Genomic DNA, 22,307 nt, shown 5'->3' with positions numbered 1-22,307 from the left:
GAATTTATTGTCTTGGGCAACATATAAACGAAGTCTATGTTGTATAAGGGAAAGAAGAGTAGAATTGAGAGAACGTATTTCTAGTCCTGCTTCTGCCACTAGCTAGTTCTGTGACATTGGATGTATTGTCTGAACCTCCCTTGGTTTTTTCATTTGTAAATGAAAGTGCCTGAGTAAAATTTCCAGTTCTGCATGCAAAGATTATGAGACTCAGAATTTGATGCCATTGCAATAGTTGATACCATGGATTAGAAAAAGAAAGCTCTTTGTCCTAGAGTGAGGCTTTATTTTAAGCTAAGACCATGTAATGCTATCTCCTTGAGCACCAAAGACATCCAGAGAAATCTTTGGAATAGTAAGTGCCAAGAAACATACCACCCGACTCCTAGGTGCAGCTCCTGTGTTTTCAGCAATAGGAAGGCCATTGAGATCAATAGAGTGAGTGGCGGTGACATTTCCCTTATTACACAAACTGTTATTAGAAATCTACAACTTGAAATGACATTGTAACAGTTGCCACAAAACCCCAAACCCTGTACTGTATTTATACAAGATCAAAATTCTGAGATAAAGTCAGTGAATTTGGGATCCTACAACTTTGGGTATTGTGATGTGTTTAAAACCATGGCAGAAAGAAGTAATGTGTCGATTACCTTTGTAAACACAGGAGCTGCAATGATAGGTTTTCCGTCCAATCCTTGCAGATAGTTGGTAGGGCTCTGACACTGTTAGGAGGGAACCAACAATAGATTCATTATCATTAGGATTATCAGACAGGGGGCTAGATAGAACACATCTACAGAATTTGGCATAAGAAACTAATCCAAAACCAAAGACTGACATTTTCTGTCTATGAATCACAGATTTCAAATTTTACGCTGAACTGATTGTATTTCTTTCTGGGTCATGGTGGCTGTAAATATCCTTCACCCATCCCCACCCCCTCACACATAAAGCTATGTAATGAACACTAACCCCCTGAAGAGGTTCCATAGGACTTCTGAGGCTCCACATATCACGGGGAGAAAACTACTAGGTTAGAACTAAAATGCGACCATTCTGCATTACTAAATGGGTCAGATAAGAACTATGTTTAATTTTTTTAAAAGATGGTAGGGCTTTCTTTTTTATGTCAATATTTGTATTCAAATATATCACTAGCACATTACAAATATATTTATGTTAATATAATTTCATATTTTGAAAGTATATGTGTGATATACATTTTTATGTATGCATAGAAAATACCTGCAACTATCTTCTAGGTACCTCTGAAGAGTGGGGGAAGAGGAGTAGAACCTTGACTAAGGTTTTTATTTAGTCTGCATTTTAAAAAATGTTTTTACAAGAAGCATGTATTCCTATCATTATCATCAACTTGAAGGATGGGAGCTTTTAATGTTTTCTAAAAATTAGTTTCATAGTCACTCTATCTTAGAAAGTAAATTTTTATAGCTCCATGAAACTGAGTTTAATGATGCAGTATGTCCTGGGCCAACGTGAGAGCTGGCTTTAGATATGCAATCAGTGCTCTTCCAAAAGCTGGAATGTCAGAGACTCATCTGTAGAGTTTCTTTTCCTATGAAATTTGCCTATGAATTTAGAGATTATGTTCCCAAAGCCAGGGGAACCACTGATATCATATATCAGAAGTGCAAAGTGATTGTCATGATGGTAGGAGTGAGCTGCCCAAGGTCATTATGAAGTTGCAACAGAGGAGAACACGATCGTGCCATACAAGCTGGTCATGGTTACAGTTCCTGCCTATCACAGTCCACGGCACTTGAGTTCCACTTAGACTCTTGTACCTGCTGGATGGTTGACACCGTGGGCTGGGCCCCCACATTCTGGGCTGGGGGTCCTGCTGAAGGAATGGCTGCAGAAGTAGTGGGAGGGGATGACACCTCATTTGGCTTCTGGATTCTGAGAAACGATGAAAATATAGATTAGAAAACAGACCTATTGTTGTTGTGAAAAGTCTTTCAGCTTTACAAAAATCTCCATTCAACAGTATTGCACAAGAGCTTCAGTATTTACTGAGAGCTTCTTTGCTACAGACTTTGTTAGGCAATGTGAACAGGAAGATGATAAGACGCCAGTTCTGTCCTTGCATTAGCTGCTTTCCGTAGAGCCGGGGACTCAAGCAAACTCACAACAGAGATTCAAGACAAGTGCTGTGACAGAGCATGTGCAGAAAACCTTTTGAGCTTTGTTGCTGCCCTCTGTATTTTCCCTCCATCTTCCATTTCAAGCAAGAGGCCAGGTTTTATAAATCTCTGGGATTTGGGCATGGCAAAAAGCAGAAGAGCCTAAGTCAAGGAGCTCTTCAAAGTTACATAAATTAAATGAAGGAGATTGTCTGAAGGGCAGGAGAGCCAGGAAATATTCTTGAGAAGGCTGCAGAGGGGTGATTATTTCAGTTTTGTTGTTGAGAAAAGAGAGGTCTGTGGATCTCACCAGAGAACCCAACAAGAGGGAGAACCTGAGTCCCAAGGGGATGGCAGTCTTTCTGTTCAAGGCTCCCAATCCTGTTAAAGACATCAGTACCCAAGCATGTCGAGAAGAAACAAAGCACTGGACTTGAAGGGACCTTGAGATCTGGGACTTGGGCCTCTTCCCCATAACCTGTGGGCGTAGACAATCGATGATAGCATGTTCCCTAGTTGTTACGTTTCTCTGCCTCAGTTTCCTCATCTCTACCACAGGGAAATAATCATGCTTACCTCAAAGGGTTTTTGTGAGGGTTACACAAGGTAATTCATGTAAGATGCTTAGAGCCATATTTAATATCAAACCATTTATCTCCATCTTTATACCCAGTGAACTTTGCACAACTGTGGAAGGAGAAGGGGACACCTGATAATGACTGATTAATTTTTTTCCCCCAGAGCCAGGCAGGATAAGAGAAAGAAGCAGAATTATTTGATGATGTAGAGGCTATCAGTTTTTCTGAAGCATCCGTTTGCTTCTTCTACAATAATAGAATCCCTGGTTTCTTTACATGGCTCCTCCAAAAAAAGACTACATTTCCTAAGCCTCCCTGAAGCTAGCTGTGTCCATGTGACTGCTTTCTGGTCATAGGCTATGAAGGATATATGTGATATATGTGATTTAAGAGAGATGACCCTAAAAGGGGGGGGGGTAGGGTGTATCATTTATTCTTCTAATCTTAGACTAAGAAGATAAGGCTACATCTTAGAATGAGTTGAAGGAGAAAGCTGGAAGCAGACCCAGTGGACTGTGGAGCTGTTTTATCAGCCAGATTTACATGTAAATGGGAAAAATATTTGTCCTAAGCTACATTTATTTGGGGTCCTTCTTACATACCACGGGAGCACATCCTAACTACTCCAAGTAGATGTAAAGAAAATAAACAAATGAGATATTTCTTGATTATTTAAGTTTGTATGTCAAATTCATACCCAATAGGCTTACAACACCTGTTTTGAGAGCCTTGAGGAAGGAGTGATGAATGTGCAGTGGAGGAGGGGTTTATTATAGAACTTGATGGCGCTTTGAAGGATAAATAAGAGTGTGCCAGGCAGAGGAATAGGGCATCACTAGCAAAGTGAACAGCTTGAACAAAGGGGTGAAAATGGACTGCACATTGCTTGAGTGAGATGGCAGCATTGTAGAGAGATTGAGGTGGGGGAAGGGAGAAGGAAGGGCCAGGAAAGCCTGGTCAATACTCTTTTGGCTAAAGCTTTGTATGCCCCTGTTTAGACTGTTTAGAATGTTGTTTGCGGAGTTCCCCTTGTGGCTCAGTGGTTACAAACCCAGCTAGTATCCATGAGGATTCATGTCCTATCCCTGGCCTTGCTCAGTGGGTTGCCATGAGCTGTGGTGCAGATCACAGACATGGCTCTGATCTGGTGTTACTGTGGCTATGGCATAGGCCAGCAGCTGCAGCTCCAATTTGACCCTTAGCCTGGTAACTTTCTTATGCTGCAGGTGTGGCCCTCAAAAGAAAAAAAAAATTGTCATTTGTTTTGTGTTTGACTTTTATTTTCCCATAGCTGATGAGTTTTTAAAGCTGGGGAAAATGGTAAGATCAGAATTATCCTTTAACTGGTTGTAGTTTGGAGATTGTAAAAGAAAGAAAAAGGTGAGAGCACTGATAAGGAGGTGACTGGCATAAAGAGACAGGAAAGACGGAGGAACTGAACTAAAACCATGAGAATGATAAGGAGAGTTAAAGGGAGAAATAATTGACTCTGGTTATGAATTTTCTTAGGTGCACAAAAGTGAAAAGGAAATTAGCATTCTGAAGTAGGCATGCCCCCCTCCCCCCCATTTTGAAGAATAGGACGTGACTTCTGCCCTTTAAGGAGCTTACCCTCTGGAGAGCCTAGAACATGCAAACACAGTTGACAACCCTAATCCGTCTTCCAATACTGCCTATGTTTCAGGTCATCTCAAGGGATGGCTGTTGTGTCTATTTCTAGTTCCCATGCCTTTTGTCCACAGCCCCTTCTGCCTGAAATACCTTTTCCTCCTTTGTTTGGGGGTGCCCACCTATTGCTCTTTTAAGACCCAGCTCAAGCTCACCAACTTTACAGAGCCTTTCCTGATCTCTCTTTTCCTCCCTGAGGAGTCCTTTGTGCCAAGTCCTTACACCCTGCACTTGTTTATATCTTAGTTTATGTATCACTGTATTACACAGTTTATATAACACTTTGTTACTCTTACTGACTATATGCTTGAGATACATTTCTTGCTTTATTTGCTGTACATATATTTCTCTCTACTAAACTATGAGCCTCTTGAAGGCAGGAAGCACCTGATTTTTCTTAGTACCCAGTGCATCTAGTGAAGTGCCTGGTGTAGGGTGGGTGCTTAGCCAGTGGTTGCGGAGAGCAATGGTGGATAGATGTAACTTTACTCAGTACTTGACACAATTGTTTAGCAAAAAGCTTATGAACTTGTCTGGATCCTTCATATGTATAATTTTGGATCACCAGATTATTTTGAATACTATTATTTAGTCAGAAAACATGAATCTTTTTGAACCACTGAGTTGTTTGTTTTTTACTCTGTAGATATAAGTATGATGATATTTCGTAGGTGAGATTTCTTTTTCTTTTGGATTTTTTGTCTTTTTTTAGGGCCATACCCACGGCATATGGAGGTTTCCAGGCTAGGGGTCCAATCGTAGCTGTAGCTTCTGGCCTATGCCACAGCCACAGCAATGCAGGATCTGGGCTGCGTCTGTGACCCATGCTGCAGTTCATGGCACGCCACATCCTTAACCCACTGAGCAAGGCCGGGGATCGAACCCACATCCTCATGGATACTAGTTGGGTTTGTTAACCACTGAGCCATGACAGGAACTCCTGATATTTCATTTTTAAAATGTTAAAATGAATGTTAATATTCATTTAAATTCATTTAATTCATGTTAAGATTAATCTTTTAAGCAAGACAAGCAAAAGAAGTAGTGTCTGCTCCAAATTCAATCTTTTTTTTTTTTTTTGAGATTATAACTAGAGCCCTTCCCTCAAGTTCTACTAAACAATTAGCAGCTTTCTCATGATCTGAGGATGCTAAGGTTATAAGAGAGAAAATTAGAATTACCGATTCATTTCGCCCTTGTTAGGGTCCCCTTCTGAGTCAGAGGAAGAAACCCCTGGGGAAATAAACACAAGACAGGTAATTTTAAAAATCATTTCTTAAACTGGCTCCTAGGCACTTGAAGACCTATAGAATTTTAGACCTAGAAATAAACTCAGTGATTCCCTAAACTAACCCCTAATTTGCAGATAAGGAAATAGACCAAAAATAGTTGAGGAACTTGCTCAGGTCACATGGCTAGTTAGTGACAGAGTTCAAATCAACTGGCTCAAGTTCCAAATGTTCTTGTGTATGAAACACCTGCTGATGCCTTTAACAGAACAGTTTTTAGCAGACATTCTGTGGTGTCCATAAATCCTTTTGCTCTTGGCCTACGCAAATTAAATAAAAGAAAGGATTACATTGGATTCCAAACATTGTAGGTGTAGGTGGCTGCTCTTCCGTCCAGTCCTAATATTAACAAGTCACACTTCATCTTGCGAGTGGCTTTGTTGCCACAAAGTTAAGAAAATTGGCAATCCAATCTCAGCACTGTTAGCAGAGCTTTGATACCGGATTTGCTTCTCAAGATAGCAAATTCCAGGAAGATGTAACAGAGCTAAATCTGGAGGTATTTATTGTACTCCAAAAATTTGAGGATGAAAATATGTAACACATTTCTATTCATGCGTTATTCATTATCATTATCATTGTTCACACATCTATCCACTCTGTACTTGGTACTATGTAAGGTAATCAGAGCTATAAAGAAGAATGAGACAGTTCCAGCCTTTGTACCATAATAATACAATAAGTGCTAAAAGCCAAGCATCCATAAGGTATTATAGATGATAAAATTACTAAAGAATGGTTCCCAGAAAAAACTCAGAGGATGAGATAAATAAGAACAAAAACGGTCGATATATAAGGTACATAAATTGATTTCTTCCCTAAAATTAGTCATATAAGTTTGGTCCCGATATAAATGCCCTTCCAAGTCTCCCAATGATCCCCTCCTTCCACCCTTGACTCCTTTTGGTGGAGCCACAGTGACCCTGTTAAAAGCTAAGTCAGATCATGTTCCATCTCTGCCTAGAATCATCCAGAGCTTCCCATCTCTTTCAGAGTAAAAGTCAGGTTCCTCCCATGACCTACCGGGACCCACATACTCTACTCACCTACCTCCTCCCACCTCCATCCCATCTTGTTTTATTTTGTTTTGGTTTTGGTTTTTGTCATTCTAGGGCTGAACTTGCGGCATATGGAAGTTTCCAGGCTAGGGGTCAAGTTGGAGCTATAGCTGCCAGCCTACACCACAGCCACAGCATTGTGGGATCCAAGCCACATCTGCAACCTGCACCACAGCTATGGCAACGCCGGATCCCAGACTCAATGAGCAAGGCCAGGGATCGAACCTGCGTCCTCATGGATACTAGTCAGATTCGTTTCCACTGAGCCACAATGGGAACTCCTCCATTCCACCTTGAACTTCTGACCTTAACTCTTATTTTCTTCCTTCTTTGTTCCATGCTGGCTACACGAACTCATCTTTATACCCTGAGACAGACACATGGCCACGTTAGGGCCACTGAACTTGCTGATTTCTCTGCCTGGAAATTTCTCTGCTGTTTTCCCCTTGAACATCCTGTGGTTCACTCTCAGTTCCTTCAGGTCTTCATTTATATGTCACCCAGTGAGTGAGATCTAAACCACTCCGTCTGGAATAGCAACCTATTCTCTGTCTCTCTCTCACAAACACACACACACATACAAACACACACACACATGCACGCACGCATGTATGCATACTCATACTTCCTATCCCGTTTTCTTCCTTTCTGTTTCTTTCACAGTGCTCATATATACTGTGAGATAACAGAAGACACATATTTTGGTTTCTGCCCTGGTTCCCATCACAAAGCTCCTAACACCCTTATAATTTCCTAAGTGATGAGCACTTAGGAACACCCCCTGTTCTATAATTTGTCTTTGACCCTGTCCCTGACACAGAGCTCCTAAAACTCTAATAAATTCCTAAGTGATGAGAGTACTAGGAGCATCTTTTATTCTAATGAGGTGACTCAACATGACTCCTAGATGGAGCTGGTTACCCTATTGACCAAGCCCTGACTAGAAGCTTAGAATTTTTAGCCCCATCACGTCATATGCCGGAGAGTGGAGAGGGCAGGAAATGGAGTTAATAGTTAATCACACCTGTGTGAGGACACCTCTGTAAAAATCCCAATAGTATGGGGTTTGGAGAGCTTTTAGCTACACTAGGAGGGTGACACACCCCAACTCCATGGGGACAGAGCTCCTATATTTGGGACCCTCGCAGACCTCACCCCATGTATCTCTTCACCTATCATATTCTATCATATTCTTTGTCATAAATGTAAATAAGTGTTTCCCTGAGTTCTATGAGAGACTCTAGCAAGCTAGTTGAACCCAGAGCAGGAAGCAGGGGTTGTTGTGAGAACCTCCAGTTTGCAGCCAAGTCAGAAGTTGTGGGTAACCTGGGACCCACTACTTGTGATTGACAGCTAAAATGCGGTGAGAGCAGTCTTGTAGGACTAAGCCTTTACCCGTTGTATCTGACACTATCTCCAGGCAGATGGGTCAGAATTGAGTTAAATCGTAGGATACTTAATTCGTGTCATGGAGAATTGCTTGTTGTTGCTTGGGAATTTCCCCCCCACCACACACATGCACACACACATTGAAATTGGTGATCAGAACCATTTCATATACCTAACATTTTATATTTTATTTATCTCATTTTTCTGTCTCTCCTATTACAGCGTAAACACCATCTTGAACTTAGGTTTTTTTGTCTGTTTGGCTCACTGCTGTTATCCCCACTGAAGAGTGTGTGGTAGAGTAGGCCCTCGATAAATATTTATTTATTGTAACTCTATATCTTACTAGTAAATGTCATGCTCCAAGAGTATTTTGCTTTACCTTCTATGTAAATCTCAGCAGAAGTTGAATCTGTCCCATAGATGTTAGAAGCAAAGCAAGAATAGCGTCCTGTGTCCTCTTCAAAGGCTTCAGCAATGGTCAGTGAGTGCAGATTTCCTGCCTGGATGATATGAATGTCTGGGGAATTTTCAAGCTCCTTGCCTTCACAGTACCACCTGCAAGGAAGAGTATTGGCATGGTGGAAATGTGAGTATTAATGATATGCATGGCTCCAGGTGTTCCCTAAGAAGAAAACTGAGACAAACTTAGAATCAAAACTTTAAACAGTCCACTATTTTGGTATGATTTGGTTGTAACAATAAGAAGAGCTGTGACACTTAATTCAGGAAATTGCGAAGTGGCTCCTATTAGGAATGAAAGAAACTGAACTGAAAGATAACTGAAAGAATATAGATGAGATGGTAAAGGCAGCCAATTGTAGGGAGCAGAGTCTTTGCTGTGGAACTTGGCTTCTGCTAGGCAGACTTAGAGCTTTCTGTGGTATACATTAAGTGCCACTTTAGCTTATTTGGAGAAAATCTAAGGGGTATTAAAAGTTTGTGAAGCTGATGTTCAGCATTCATTTCCTACTATAAAACTGCATCTGGCCTAGCTAAATGAAAATTATTTGTTGGGTTACTTGAGTCATCAGAGTAAGGGGGATGGGTCATATTTTCCCAGGGGTACCCCATTTCTGGCAAATAACCTAACTATATTTCTATAGGTCGTGGTATTTTATTTTAAGCATATGTACTTGAAGTTAGACATTTTTATGATAATACAGGATTTTTTTGCCAAAAGTTTACATGAAATAATATATAAAATAATATTTAAAATATGGAGGTGCATAATAAGAGAAAAAGACATTCAAACTACATGGAAATACCATCTTTCATGTAACATATTGGCAAAAGCCTTAAAGTTTGACCACTTTCATATGTGGCCGTAGGAACATCAAATGGTACGACCCCTATGAAAGGAATATGGGAACATCTGCCAAAATTACAGGTTTGTTTATTATTTGACCCAACAATCCCACTTGTGAGAATCCTTCATACACATACACGTGTGTACATACAAAATGACAAGTGTTCAGGTTATTCATTTAAACAGCAAAAGATTAGAAATAATCCAAGTGTCCCTCACTTATGAAAAAAACTATGGCACAGCCATGTAATAGAACAATATGCAGCTCTAAAAAGAGAATGGGGGATTCCCGTCATGGCTCAGTGGTAAGGAACCCAACTAGTATCCATGGGGATGGGGGTTTGATCCATGGTCTTGTTCAGTGGGTTAAGGATCCAGCATTGCCATGAGCTGTGGTGTAGTTCGCACATGTGGCTTGGATCCTGTGAGAATGGGAAAGATCTCTGTATACTGATACAGAAAGAACCCCAAGATGTATGGTTAAAGATTTAGCAGTAAGATGCAAAATAGTACATAGAGAGTATTAGCTTTTGTATATTTAAAAAATATGGGTTTTTATGGGCTGAATTATCTCTCCACCAAAAGATATGTTCAAGTCCTAACTCCCCAATACTTGGGAATATGACCTTATTTGGAAATAGATAATCAAGTTATGACGAAGTTATTAGGGTGGGCCCTAATCAATATGAATGGGGTTCTTTATGAAGAAAAAAATCCAGAGTGCCCACTGTGGCGCAATGTGATCAGTGGCGTCTTGGGAGCAATGGGACATATATTCGATCCCCTGGCCCAGCACAGTGGGTTAAGGATTTGCCGTTGCTGCAGTAGGTTGAGATTGCAGCTTGGGTCTGATCCCTGGCCTGGGAACTCCATATGCCATGGGGTGGCAAAAAAAAAAAAAAAAAAAAAAAGGAAGAGAAAAGCCTTATATAGGCTAAATAACTAACAGGGACCTACTATATAGCACAGGGGGGTCTACTCAATGTCCTGTAATAATTTATATGGGAAAAAAAGATATATGTGTAGCTGATCCCCTTTGCTGTAAACCTAAAACTAATACAACATTGTAAATCAACTATACCCCAATAAAAAAAAATTTTTTTTTAGGGCTGCACTCATGGCATATGGAGGTTGCCAGGCTAGGGGTTGAATTGGAGCTACGGCTGCCGGCCTACACCACAGCCACAGCAACACTGGATCCGTACCTGCATCTATGACCTACACCACAGCTCATGGCAATGCAGATCCTTAACCCACTGAGCAAGGCCAGCAGTCAAAACTGCATCCTCATGGATGCTAGGCAGATTTGTCAATTGCTGAGCCACGACGGGAATGCCCAATGAAATTTTTTTTAAAACAGGAGAGAAAAACCTCAGGAGTTCCTTTTCAGTGCTGTGGGTTAAGGATCCTGCATTGTCATTGCTGTGACTTGGGTCGCTGAGCGGGTTCAATCCCTGGCCCAAGAAATTCCACATGCCGCTGGTGCAGCCAAAAAAAAGAGAGAAAAACCTCATGTGAAGACAGACACACAGGGCGTGATGACAGAGGTAGAAATTGGAGTGACGCAGCTGCAAGCCAAAGAGTGCCAAGGAATGCCTCCACTGGAAGCTAGAAAAGACGAGGAGGGTGTCTACCAGAGTTAGAGGGATCATGGACCTGCTGATCCTTTGTTTCTGGACTCCCAGCCTCCAGAACCACAAGACGGTTAATTTCTGTTGTGTAAACCATCCAGCTTGTGGTGCTTTGCTACAGTAGCTCTAGGAAACTAACACAGAGGGCAAGAAATAAGTTATAGTCATGTTGTTTGCATCTGCATAAGGAAAAACAGGAAAGAATGAAATGAAAACCTGAGTGGCTATCTATTGGAGTGAGGGAAACAAGAGAGATGAAAGCATAGAGGAGTGTGTTGTCTCAGTGTACACCTTTTTATAATTGTTTTTATTTTTAAATAAGTAATCAACAACATAATAAAAAGTAATTAGGTGGGGAAGTGTTATCACTATTCATTGTCAAAAATTAAGGAGTCCTTAGAGTTCCTCTGTGACTCAGCAGGTTAAGAATCCAGCATTGTCATTGCTGCTGCTTGGGTTTCTGCTGTGGCACGGGTTCGATCCCTGGCCTGGGAACTTCCACATGCCTTGGGAATGGCCAAAAAAAAATTAAGGAGTCTTGGCAATCGCTAGTCTTTATTGTAATTCCAGATCCAACCACTCAGTGTTTTAACCCTTCCCTCTTACTGTTAAGCAGGGTTTTAAATCACATTTAAGAAAACACACCTATTGGAGTTCCCGTTGTGGCACAGTGGTTAACGAATCTGACTAGGAACCATGAGGTTGCAGGTTCGATCCCTGGCCTTGATCAGCAGGTTAAGGATCTGGCGTTGCCCTGAGCTGTGGTGTTGGTTACAGGCATGGCTCAGATCCTGCGTTGCTGTGGCCCTGGTGTAGGCTGGTGGCTACAGCTTCAATTAGACCCCTAGTCTGGGAACCTTCATATGCTGAGGGAGTGGCCCTAGAAAAGGCAAAAAAAAAAGACCGAAAAAAAGAAAACACACTTACTCAATGACTTCTGAAGTCAAGCTTTTCTCTGCTGTTCCATAAATACGTCATCTTTGCTTCTACCTTTAAGCCTCTGCTTGTGATTTTCTCTCACTCTGAAATTCTCTTCTTCTCCTTCTAGTTATGACAGATATAACTCAACTCTCAGTTTGGCTCAGATATCACCTCCTACACAGAGCACCTTTTACCATCAGTTCTCAATGATTGTCACATTAACTTTTTTTTTTTTTTAACCTGTAGTATGTCATGCAAGGCTTGATTATACACTGTCTTTTATTATTCTCTATTTGGGGAGTTTGCCTTGTCTTACCAATTTCACTAAATTGGAAGTTCTCGGAATGCAGGGACCATGCCTTATAAAGCTGGTGCAGTATTCACACTGCCTAGGACAGGTTTTTAGACACTCTCTGGCCATTATCTCATCTGATAGTTTTAACTTTCACCTCTATTTGGCATAACACTCAAACCTGCCCCTCTGCCCTCTGGACCCCTTCTTCCATCATTCTCCCTTCACTATGTTCCAACCACATTCCTTTTTTTTTTTTTTTTTTTTTCTGTTTTGAACACACTAAGCTATGCTCCCTATTAGGATTTTGTACTTCCTGAAATCCTCATCCCCCCATCTTCATAAAAATAGACTCTTCTCATCAGTTAGGCCTCAGCTCGAATGTCACCCCCTCAGAGAGGCCTCTCCCGATCCTCTTCCTAATGCTTCTTTATCCTCAGACACTCTCACATCATTCTCTTTTGTTATCTTCACAGCACTTATTATTTTCTGAAATTATTTTAGAAACTCGCTGTGTTATATTTTGCTCCTCCTACTGTATCGTAAAGTCCATTAGAGCCCCTTTTCAGCCTTACCAATATAAACCCACACCTACAACAGTACCCTAAAACATAGTAGGGACTCATAAAATATGTGGTGGGTTTGTTGAAAGACCAAATGATGGAAAGAATTGATAGTTGACATTTTGTAAGTATTTTAGTTGCTTCATCATTCTGTGCCAGTGTGTGATCTGTTGTGGCAGCAGCCGTATGTGAAGCAGCTGAAATCGGTTCATAAATCTCTCAAAGCATAAATCTCAACAAGACCCCAAGGAACTTGTATGAACAAACCCTCAGAGCAGGTGTGGTTCTAAATGCAAGTAGCGAGGGTCCAGTCAAACATTCCACATGTATTTATCTCTACTCGCCACCTGAAATGACCCTGAAATGGGAATAAAGGACATTTTTAAAGGTATACAAGCACAAGGACCAAAAGAATGGGAAGGGAGGAGTTCCCATCGTGGCTCAGTGGCTAACAAATCCGACTAGGAACCATGAGGTTGCGGGTTCGATCCCTGGCCTTGCTCAGTGGGTTAAGGATCCAGTGTTGCTGTGAGCTGTGGTGTAGGTCACAGTCATGGCTCGGATCCCACATTGCTGTGGCTCTGGCATAGGCTGGCATCTGTAGCTCTGATTGGACCCCTAGCCTGGGAACCTCCATATGCCTCGGGTATGGCCCTAGAAAAGGCAAAAAGGCCAAAAAAAGGGGGGGGGAGGGAGACAGAAGCAGACCTGAGACCTCAAACACTTTCGGAGGGTAGAAAGCAGAATGAGAAGCCAGGAAAGTAGAAAAATCTGACAACCAAGTGCCTACTTGGGGATGTCAGGGAGGGAGGGAAATGTGCAGCAGAACGGCAGCAAGTTTCAGGATTTGGAGATTCAAGATTGGGGCTGTGGATACACATTAACAAAGGGGGAGGAGATAGAGGTTAAAATAGGGTCACTGATTTCAGGCTTAGAAAATAAGCATTTAGATTCCCGCAGCAGGTGGCATCCTTTCTTCCGAGCAGTTAGGAGATGCCCCAGGATGAAGGCTGAGTTGCCGGCTGTGTGAGCAGCTGCTCCATATTGGAACAAGAGGTTGAAGGGCTTCAAGAGGGACTTCTCCAGGGAAAAGCAAATGGGCCCAATGGCCTCACTGCAGGGAGCAGAACAGTTAGGAGATGTTTTACAAATATATTTGAAAACTGAGGTTTTTTTTTTTCTTTTTTTTTTTTGTCTTTTGTCTTCTTAGGGCCACACCCATAGCATATGGAGGTTCCCAGGTTAGGGGTCCAGTCGGAGCTACAGATGCCAGCCTATGCCACAGCCACAGCCATGCAGGATCCAAGCTGCCTCTGCGACCTACACCACAGCTCACAGCAATGCCGGATCTTTAACCCACTGAGCGAGACCAGTGATTGAACCCCTGTCCCCATGGATACTAGTTGGGTTCATTACCACTGTGCCACAGTGAGAACTCCTGAGATAAATTTGTGATGGGACCACAGAACTCAGCACGTAAAACACAAGACAGTCACCAACTTTAGGTGAAAATAAAAAGTTGTACGAGCAAGGAAACGTCATTTTCTCCTACTGGACTTGGCAGTAAATAAGATTTACATAGTAAGAAGAAGCTAAGCATTAAAAAATTTTAAGCAACAGTGTGATGTGATTACATTGAGGCAATGAAGGAAGGAACATGAAGGTTCTGGTTTAGTGAAGGGGGCTAAACCACCATCTTTTGGAACAGAAGTCAAGGGCAAACAGCTAACATCAGCATACCAAGCAATAGTGGTTTATAAGCATATTACAGTGGTTCTCTTTACTTTCTGTGATGACAAAACTATTTTCACATTATACTAAGATATTATTTGCCTTTGCATTGTGTTAACATTTACACTGATGGTGCAAAAGCCACAGTGGGTAAAATTGCTGCTGCTTTCACAGCATAAAACTGACTAATGATCATTGTGTTCTTCATGACCACACTTGCAGTTAAAAAAAAAAAAATCCGGATTCACTTAAAAATGTTCTCAATGAAGCAGTCATGACTTTTATTAAATTTCAACCTTGAGTCTACATCTTTTTAACATTCTGGGTGGTAAAATGGGAAGTAGCACAAAGCATTTCTGCTGAATATGGAAGAGTGCTTATGTGACTTTTTAAAGTTGAACTAGGCACTTAATGCATGAAACAATATCTTAATGCAAAAGAATAGCTGACAAATTGTAGCTATTCAGATTTGGGTGTTTGGCAGACGTTTTCTCAAAAATGAAGGAAGTAAGCTTATTGTTTCAAGTAAAAATAACTGACATTTCTTGCCAATGAAAAAAATTCATACTCTCAAGGAAAACTTAGAATTTTTGGAAAACTCGTATCTCTCATAGTGAGTTTAGGGCTTCTCCATACTTAAAGAGAGGTTTAATGAGATCAATGATTATATTAGCAAATATGATTTTTAAAATATTGTATAATAGAATGTGTCAACATTTGGAAAATCTGCATTACTCATTTTCCAAGCGGCCAGTGTGTGATGTTATCCATTCAAAGTTCAAGACAGACAAAGGGTTTTATTATAGCAGGGTACAAAAGTTCATTGGTATGGTTTCAGGTTTCACATTGCAACTAACCTTTAAGAAACTGCTGCTAGTTGAATTTTGAGGTAGAATCAAATAAGAATAGCCACATTATCTGAAAAGGCTATTAAACTATTCCTCCTGTTTTCAACTACATATCTGCATAATGCCAAATTTTTAAATTTACTTCAACCCAAACAACATATCACAGCAAACCAAATGCAAAAGCTGGATATGAGAGTCCAGTTCTATTAAGTCGGATGTTAAAGAGATTTGCAAAAAATGTAAAACAATGTCACTCTTCTCATTCAAAAATTTTTTTTGGTAAAATACAGTTATTTGTCATAAAATTATTTATGGTAGCATGTTTATTATTTGTTACTTTAAAATAAGTAAAACATTTCTCAGCTTTAATTCTAATACAATTACAGGCATAACACACATAGACAAAATCTCTTTTGAGTTTGAATAACTTTTAAGACTGTAAAGGGGTCCTGAGAACAGAAAAGTTTAAGAACCACTGTCATACCATTTAGAAATCTAAAGTAGAATAAATAGGAAACTGCAAAAAGAGTTGAAAGTAGTCTGTATTTGAATATTATTTGACTTTTGAGGCAATGTGCCTGTATTAATTTGATTAGGCAAATATAAATAACAAATTTCAAAACAAATAAACAAATATCTTCCCTTATATAAATATTACAAGGTTATCTCATTTCTTTAGATAACGTTTCTGTTCTTTATCAGAATAAGAGTGGAAACACCTACAAACAATTGGACAGCCAGAAGGAGATACGTAGAATGATTCAAACTCTCTGTCGGAAGCATTTTTGTCCTTACTTAGATGGCCAGAATGGCTTCAGCCAGCCCCAAGGAACAGCCAGTAACTGCTGTCATTCTACTTTAACACCATGACCCACTCAGAAATAATGCACTGGTCAGCCTGCCTTCTGAAAAAGTATTAAAATTTACCCAGATAGTCTGAAGACTTTTGAGGGTAAGGGCGAAATATACTCTCCTCAAATGTCTATCCATGCTAGGGAATGCTTTCATAGAAATACCCTGCCCAGCTGCATGCTTGTAGAACTCCAAATCCTCATGACACTTACAGAATGGCAGTGGGTGCCAGACATAATTCATGGCTCAGCAGAAATGAGTCAGTGATCTGAGGAAATGGGCCAGGTCCAAATGATAAAGAAGGACCTGTTTTTAATGCATTCAGGAGAGCTTGCCAGACCTGCTAATTTGGCTAGCTACCAAGCCTGGAAATGAATACACTGAAGAGACACGTTTTTCAGATTTAATTGGACTTTTATGCTGCACATCACCAGTCTGATCTTAGTGACTGTTTTGTCTAAAATACAGCTTGGCTAAATATTATGACTCATTGCTTTAGCACATTAACAACTTCTAAACATATTTTGAATGTGTTATTATGACTCACCAGTAATAATGCTCATTAAAAGGATGATTACTAAGAGCTTCCTTTAACTCTGCCCCAGCCTTTCCAGTGTCCCTGTCCCACCTCCTATTACTCCCTCTCCTAATACCCTGTTCGTTTACTTCACAGAACCTACACATTACTTGTAATTGTATGTTTATCTATAGATTTATTTGTTTAATATCTCTCTCCCGTACTGGACAATAAACGCCACAGGGCAGAGGTTATCACGTTGGTTTAGCATTTGCTTATCTGGTTCCTAGCACAGTGTATGGCACATGGTAGCTGTTCCCCAAAATGTTTCTTGTATGGATGTTAAATGAATTTATTCAAATAAATTATAGCCTCAAATCTGTTTCATTTTTTTTTCTTTTTTTAGGGCTGTACCTGCAGCATATGGAAGTTCCTGGGCTAGGGGTCAAATAGAAGCTACAGCTGCAGGCCTACACCACAGCCTCAGCAACGTTGGATCTGAGCCACATCTGCAACCTACACCATAGCTCACGGCAATGCTGGATCCTTCACCCACTGAGCAAAGCCAGGGATTGAACCTGCATCCTCATGGATACTAGTTGTGATCTTAACCCACTGAGCCACGATGGGAACTCCTCATTTTCATTTTTTTTTTTTTAAGTCTGGGGAACTAGAGACCCACTATCTTAAGTGAAGAGTTTAAGGCCTGAAATAGCCAAAGGGTAGTTTATTTACTTTTATTTACTGATACCTTCAGCTCCCTCCATGCATCAGAGTGACTCTTCATATACAGAATGCAACTGGGGCATATTGGACAATAAAACAAGAGTAGACACTTTCTAACAGGACTCAAAGTTATATTGGATTTTGGAACACAATTCAGGGTTTTGTATGTTCTATTTGACTGCTACTGATTGTCAAACTTAAGTTTTCATGTCCAGTGGCTGTTTCACTCATGCGAGTATAGGGGTACAAAGTGGGGAGGGTATGCTATGGTTTCAATTTTATTAATATTTTTTTGTGTTCTTCCATGTGAAAAATTCTTGATAAGCTAGACGCAAACTATAAAAGCAAACCATAAAGGAAACTAGTTAATTTGGTATTAAAGTCAAAAAAATCTAATTATCAAAAGATACTATAAACAAAATAAAAAAAAAACAAAACAAACTGGGAGAAAATCTTTTCATAACACAGGGAATCATGTTTTTAAAATTCTTACAAATCAATAAGAAAACAATAATAGAATAAGAGTGAAAAGTGTAAACATGTCCTTCATAAGAAATGAACCCTAAATGGCCAATAAGTGTATTTTTTAAAATTCTCAACCTCATTGTTAACTGTGGAAATGAGAATTAAAATCACAACAAAAAATCATCATACGTATCAGATTTGCAAAAGTTAAAAAGTCTTATGATATCTATACTGGCAATGATATAGAACAACCAGAACTCTTATACAGTGTTGGTAGGGTTGTAAATTGAAACGGTTCCTTTAAGAGAAAATTTGGTGGTATTCCCTAGTGGCCTAGTGGTTAAGGATTCAGCGTTGTCACTGCCGTGGCTGGAGTTTGATCCCTGGCCCGGGAACTTCTGCATGCCAAAAAATAAAATAATAATAATAATTTGGTATTATAAAGTTGAAGTTGTACAACCTCTGCTAACAATTCTATACCTAGGCGTACTCATACTCCAGGAGAATAAATTAGAACATTTGTAATGACTTTGTTCAGAATGGGAAAAAAGCTGAAACAACATGGCTTAGAGGATTAAGAACCCGACTAGTATCCAGGAGGATATTCAAAATGCACTTATACAACAACTCAGAAAATTCAGTCTGGCGATTTGTGTCCACTTTAGGGGACTAGATGAGGAGGTTGAGAGGCTGATTACAGAAGCTTAATAGGCATGTGACAGGGACCTCTACAGAATCCCTTGGAGATCCTGACCTGTAGCTTCTGGAGTTGATGGGGACACAGAGGCTTATACCCAACTCTTGCCTCAGAAACTTTTAAGCCAAAGGATATTTAGCATTCCCCAAGAGGGAAGAGCAAGAAAAGAGGACTGCACTGGAAATAGCCTACATTTCCAAAGTTTGCATGGGCAAAGATATGGGTTTTCCCATGGGTCAAATGGATGTCACAGAAATTAGCTTGGTTTTCTACCTTGAAACAGATCCTACCTTAAAGGACCACCTGCTAGGGTGAGGTGACACCAAGAGAAAGAGGCTTTGGGGGTGTACTGTGGGAGTAAGGACTGAGGAGTCCATGTTAGAACATTTAATAGAGATTTCAATGTCTGGGTCAGGGAACAGAGCAAGGAGATGGTCCACCTGGGTGAGGAGGTCTCTGAAGAGATGGCAAAAGTTCTTAGCACAGAAACAAACAGTCATTTCTTAAAGCACAAATGTCTGGGCCTCTGCCCTAGAGATCCTAATTCACTAGGTCCAAGGTAGAACCTGCAAATTTTCACATCCACTGAGCTCTGGGTGATGCTGACCTGTTGGTCCAGGGCCCCACTTTGAGAAGCTTGTTCTGGGAGGCCCTTAAAAATCTAGCCTCTGTCCCCCTCTCTGAACTTATATCCCAAACTACTTCCTCCTCACTCTTCATGTTCTGGTGACATCAGTTCCTTCAGTTCCGTAAAGCGAACAAATTTAATCTCACTGCCTCAAATTTGCTTTTCCCTCACTCTGCAAATGCTTTTCCCTAAACCCCACTTTGCTGGGCTAACTCCTAGCCATCTTTTATGTCTCAGCCTAAATACCACTTTGCAGGAAAACCTTCCCCAACTCATTCACCAGGTTTGGTCCTTTTGCTATATGCACCCTCCTTTACAGCACTTATCACAATTGTAATTATGTAGTCATTGTGGATTTTTTGTCTGTGTTCTTTACTAGACTCTAAGATCCGTAAAGGCAAGGGATTTTCCTTACTCTCTGCTTTAATCTTATTTCCTATAACAGTCCATGGCACATAATAGACACAATATTTGTTACATGAATGAATAAATGAAGGTATCTATATTTTACCAAAAGATAGAAGAAAAAAAAACCCTAAGTAATGTAATATTTTTAAATGTTTATATGAAGTTTTACATTCCATATCACATATAATTATAGTATTTTTAAATTCCCTTATGCCATTTAAAATATCCTTCGTCTTTATAACAAATTTATTTCTTTTTTATTTCCTCAGCATATCACTTGCAGGCAAATGTCCAGAGGAAGCAATTAGTGAAACTTAACAGCCAGAGCGGACATTAACATCTATAAAAGGTGAATTTTTGCTGCTTCAGAAGGTTGTGTACAATCAAACATACTTAGTATGACCCAGCTGTACATTCCTGGGAAAAGAATTTTTAGTCAGGGTACAAAAAGGGATCATGGCCATTTGCTGTGGATTCCTGTAGACTCTTTCATCTGTGGATCCCTCGTGAATGTATTTCAACTACTCCAGTGAAACTATGTCCAAGATTAACAAGCTTTCAAAAACAGCCAGCTTCAATGATACAGGATCTCACCCCTACAAAACAAAACAACTTCTACCCAGTCGACTTGGGAATCAACAAATATAAGTAAAAAGGATTTTTTTTTTTAAATTTACTAAACCAGAGTTGCAAGACCATGAAGAGAATACTGAGAACACACAGGGGCCCATGCGTATAAGACTAGACCTCAGTTGCCAGGTATACTTATTACATTTTCTTGCAAAAACAGCAAAAAGGATAAGTGTCTCATTATTTTCAAGCATTTTCAAAGGCATTCTCTCAATCAAAATCTGTGCTTCTGGGCCTTAGGAGTTTCGGTGGTGAGCAGGCAGGTAGGGCTGTACGCTTCTTCCACCCCAACCCTTGTGTGTATGTGCGTGTGTGTTTGTAAAGTATGTATTGGGATAATGTAACAGATTTATTGTGGGGGGAAAAGGGGTGGAGGAATTCCTGCCAAAAAAAAAGGTTGGAAAACCCTGCCCCAGTCTAGCACCACTAGCAGTTAGTTCCAAGTGTTACCTGTATTTATAGACCCTTTGTAATGCCAGAGATATTGTGTCCAGATATCCCAGTGTCCAGGGCATTCCTTGGAATGTCTCCAGTTCCACTACCCTCTCATTTGACCTTCAGTGCTGCCTTTCTGATTGTCTACTGGAAGTGGTCCCCCCATCTCCTCAGACTCAAATCATCTGCCTCCTCCAGTCCTTGACACTGACCCCAGAGTTCTTCCAGGTACCCAGCTTCAGACTTGTGGAGTAAAATTTTTTTGCTTATCCTTCCTATCTAGTCAGTCACCAAGTTTGACTTGAGTCTTTTCTTCTAAATATTGCTCTTCACAACTTTTCTCTACTTGCCCATGGTCCCTACCCCAGTCTGATCAAAGCATCCGATGCCTGGGCTACCTTCCACAGCTGCCTAAGTATCCTCACAGCTCCATTCCTTTGGGTCTAACTCATTCTTTCGGACTAACTCTACTTGTGCCTTAGACACAACCTTAAATGTTTTCCCGTTGGTTTTGAAACCAACTCTGGATTATTGTACTTTGTTTTCAAGACTTTTCGAAATCATCTGGTTCCACTCTGCTTTCCAGTTAGGTCAGTCTCCTCCCTGTCATATAAAAATATTATTACTATTCCATCATCTGTACTTTTACATAAACATGTTGAGTTGACTGGCCTGAAAGGACCTGTCCCTCTGCCTACTTCTTCAGTCTTTTTTCTCATCTTTCCTCACTTGTTATCCCATGTTCTTCATGTAGCCAGGTATTTGCAGTTCTCTGGGCCTTTCCACTTGTTTCCCCTTCCGCCCTTAGTTTTCTTAACTAAAGTGGTACTTCCAGAGTTAATGCTTCCTTTTTCCTGCACTTCAGGCAGCGTAATCACATCTTCCTTTGACCTGCCATTGCATCCTCTACCTACTTCTGTTGTAGTCCTTATTACACAATATTGCAATGTTTTTTGTTTCTTTGTTTATTTTGTCTTTTTGGGACCACACCTGTGGCATATGGAAGTTCCCAGGCTAGGGGTCGAATTGGAGCTACGGCTGCCACCCACAGCCACAGCAACACCATATCTATGCATCTATGGCCTATACCACAGTTCATGGCAACACCAGATCCTTATCCCACCAAGCGAGGCCGAGAATCAAACCTGCATCCTCATGGATACTAGTAGGGTTTGTTAGCTGCTGAGCCACGATGGGAACTTCTGTAATGTTTGGATTATATGTCTGCCTGATTGCTCTATTAGACTGGGACCTAGCCCCTTAAAATAGTTTTAGGCTTGGTTTCAAAACAAGATCCCTGACCCCCAAAACTCCCAATTGTTTTATGCTCCCAATGAGTCACCTAGTAGCTCACTAGGTATTTGTTGAATGAATAAATGTTAAATTTCTACCTAAAGTCTTCTTACTCTTCAAGGTTCACTAAAATCCCCTTATGTCTCTGAAGTCTTCTTTGACATCTCTAGTTCTCCAGCCCTACTCTGAAGTCTGACAGTTCTGTGGTTGTACTGTAAAAATTAAGATGATC

The 22,307-nt window shown here is 40.5% G+C and overlaps 1 protein-coding gene across 5 annotated transcripts in view; it reads right to left on the bottom strand.

The window, feature by feature from the left end:
- The window catches only part of MYPN (myopalladin), a 91,469-nt gene that overhangs the window by 54,158 nt on the left and 15,004 nt on the right, over positions 1 to 22,307 (bottom strand). For all 5 annotated transcript variants that reach the window (XM_047761449.1, XM_047761447.1, XM_047761448.1 and 2 more), the window contains 4 exons: positions 8,512 to 8,687; positions 5,575 to 5,626; positions 1,809 to 1,923; positions 654 to 725 (listed from right to left, as the gene is read on the bottom strand). In XM_047761449.1, coding sequence (XP_047617405.1) covers positions 654 to 725; positions 1,809 to 1,923; positions 5,575 to 5,626; positions 8,512 to 8,687 — 415 coding nt within the window. The remainder of the gene's footprint in view (positions 1 to 653; positions 726 to 1,808; positions 1,924 to 5,574; positions 5,627 to 8,511; positions 8,688 to 22,307) is intronic.

Source organism: Phacochoerus africanus, chromosome 15, assembly GCF_016906955.1.
Source record: "Phacochoerus africanus isolate WHEZ1 chromosome 15, ROS_Pafr_v1, whole genome shotgun sequence".
Taxonomy (NCBI): Eukaryota; Metazoa; Chordata; class Mammalia; order Artiodactyla; family Suidae; genus Phacochoerus; species Phacochoerus africanus.
This window is presented reverse-complemented; position numbering and strand designations above follow the sequence as displayed.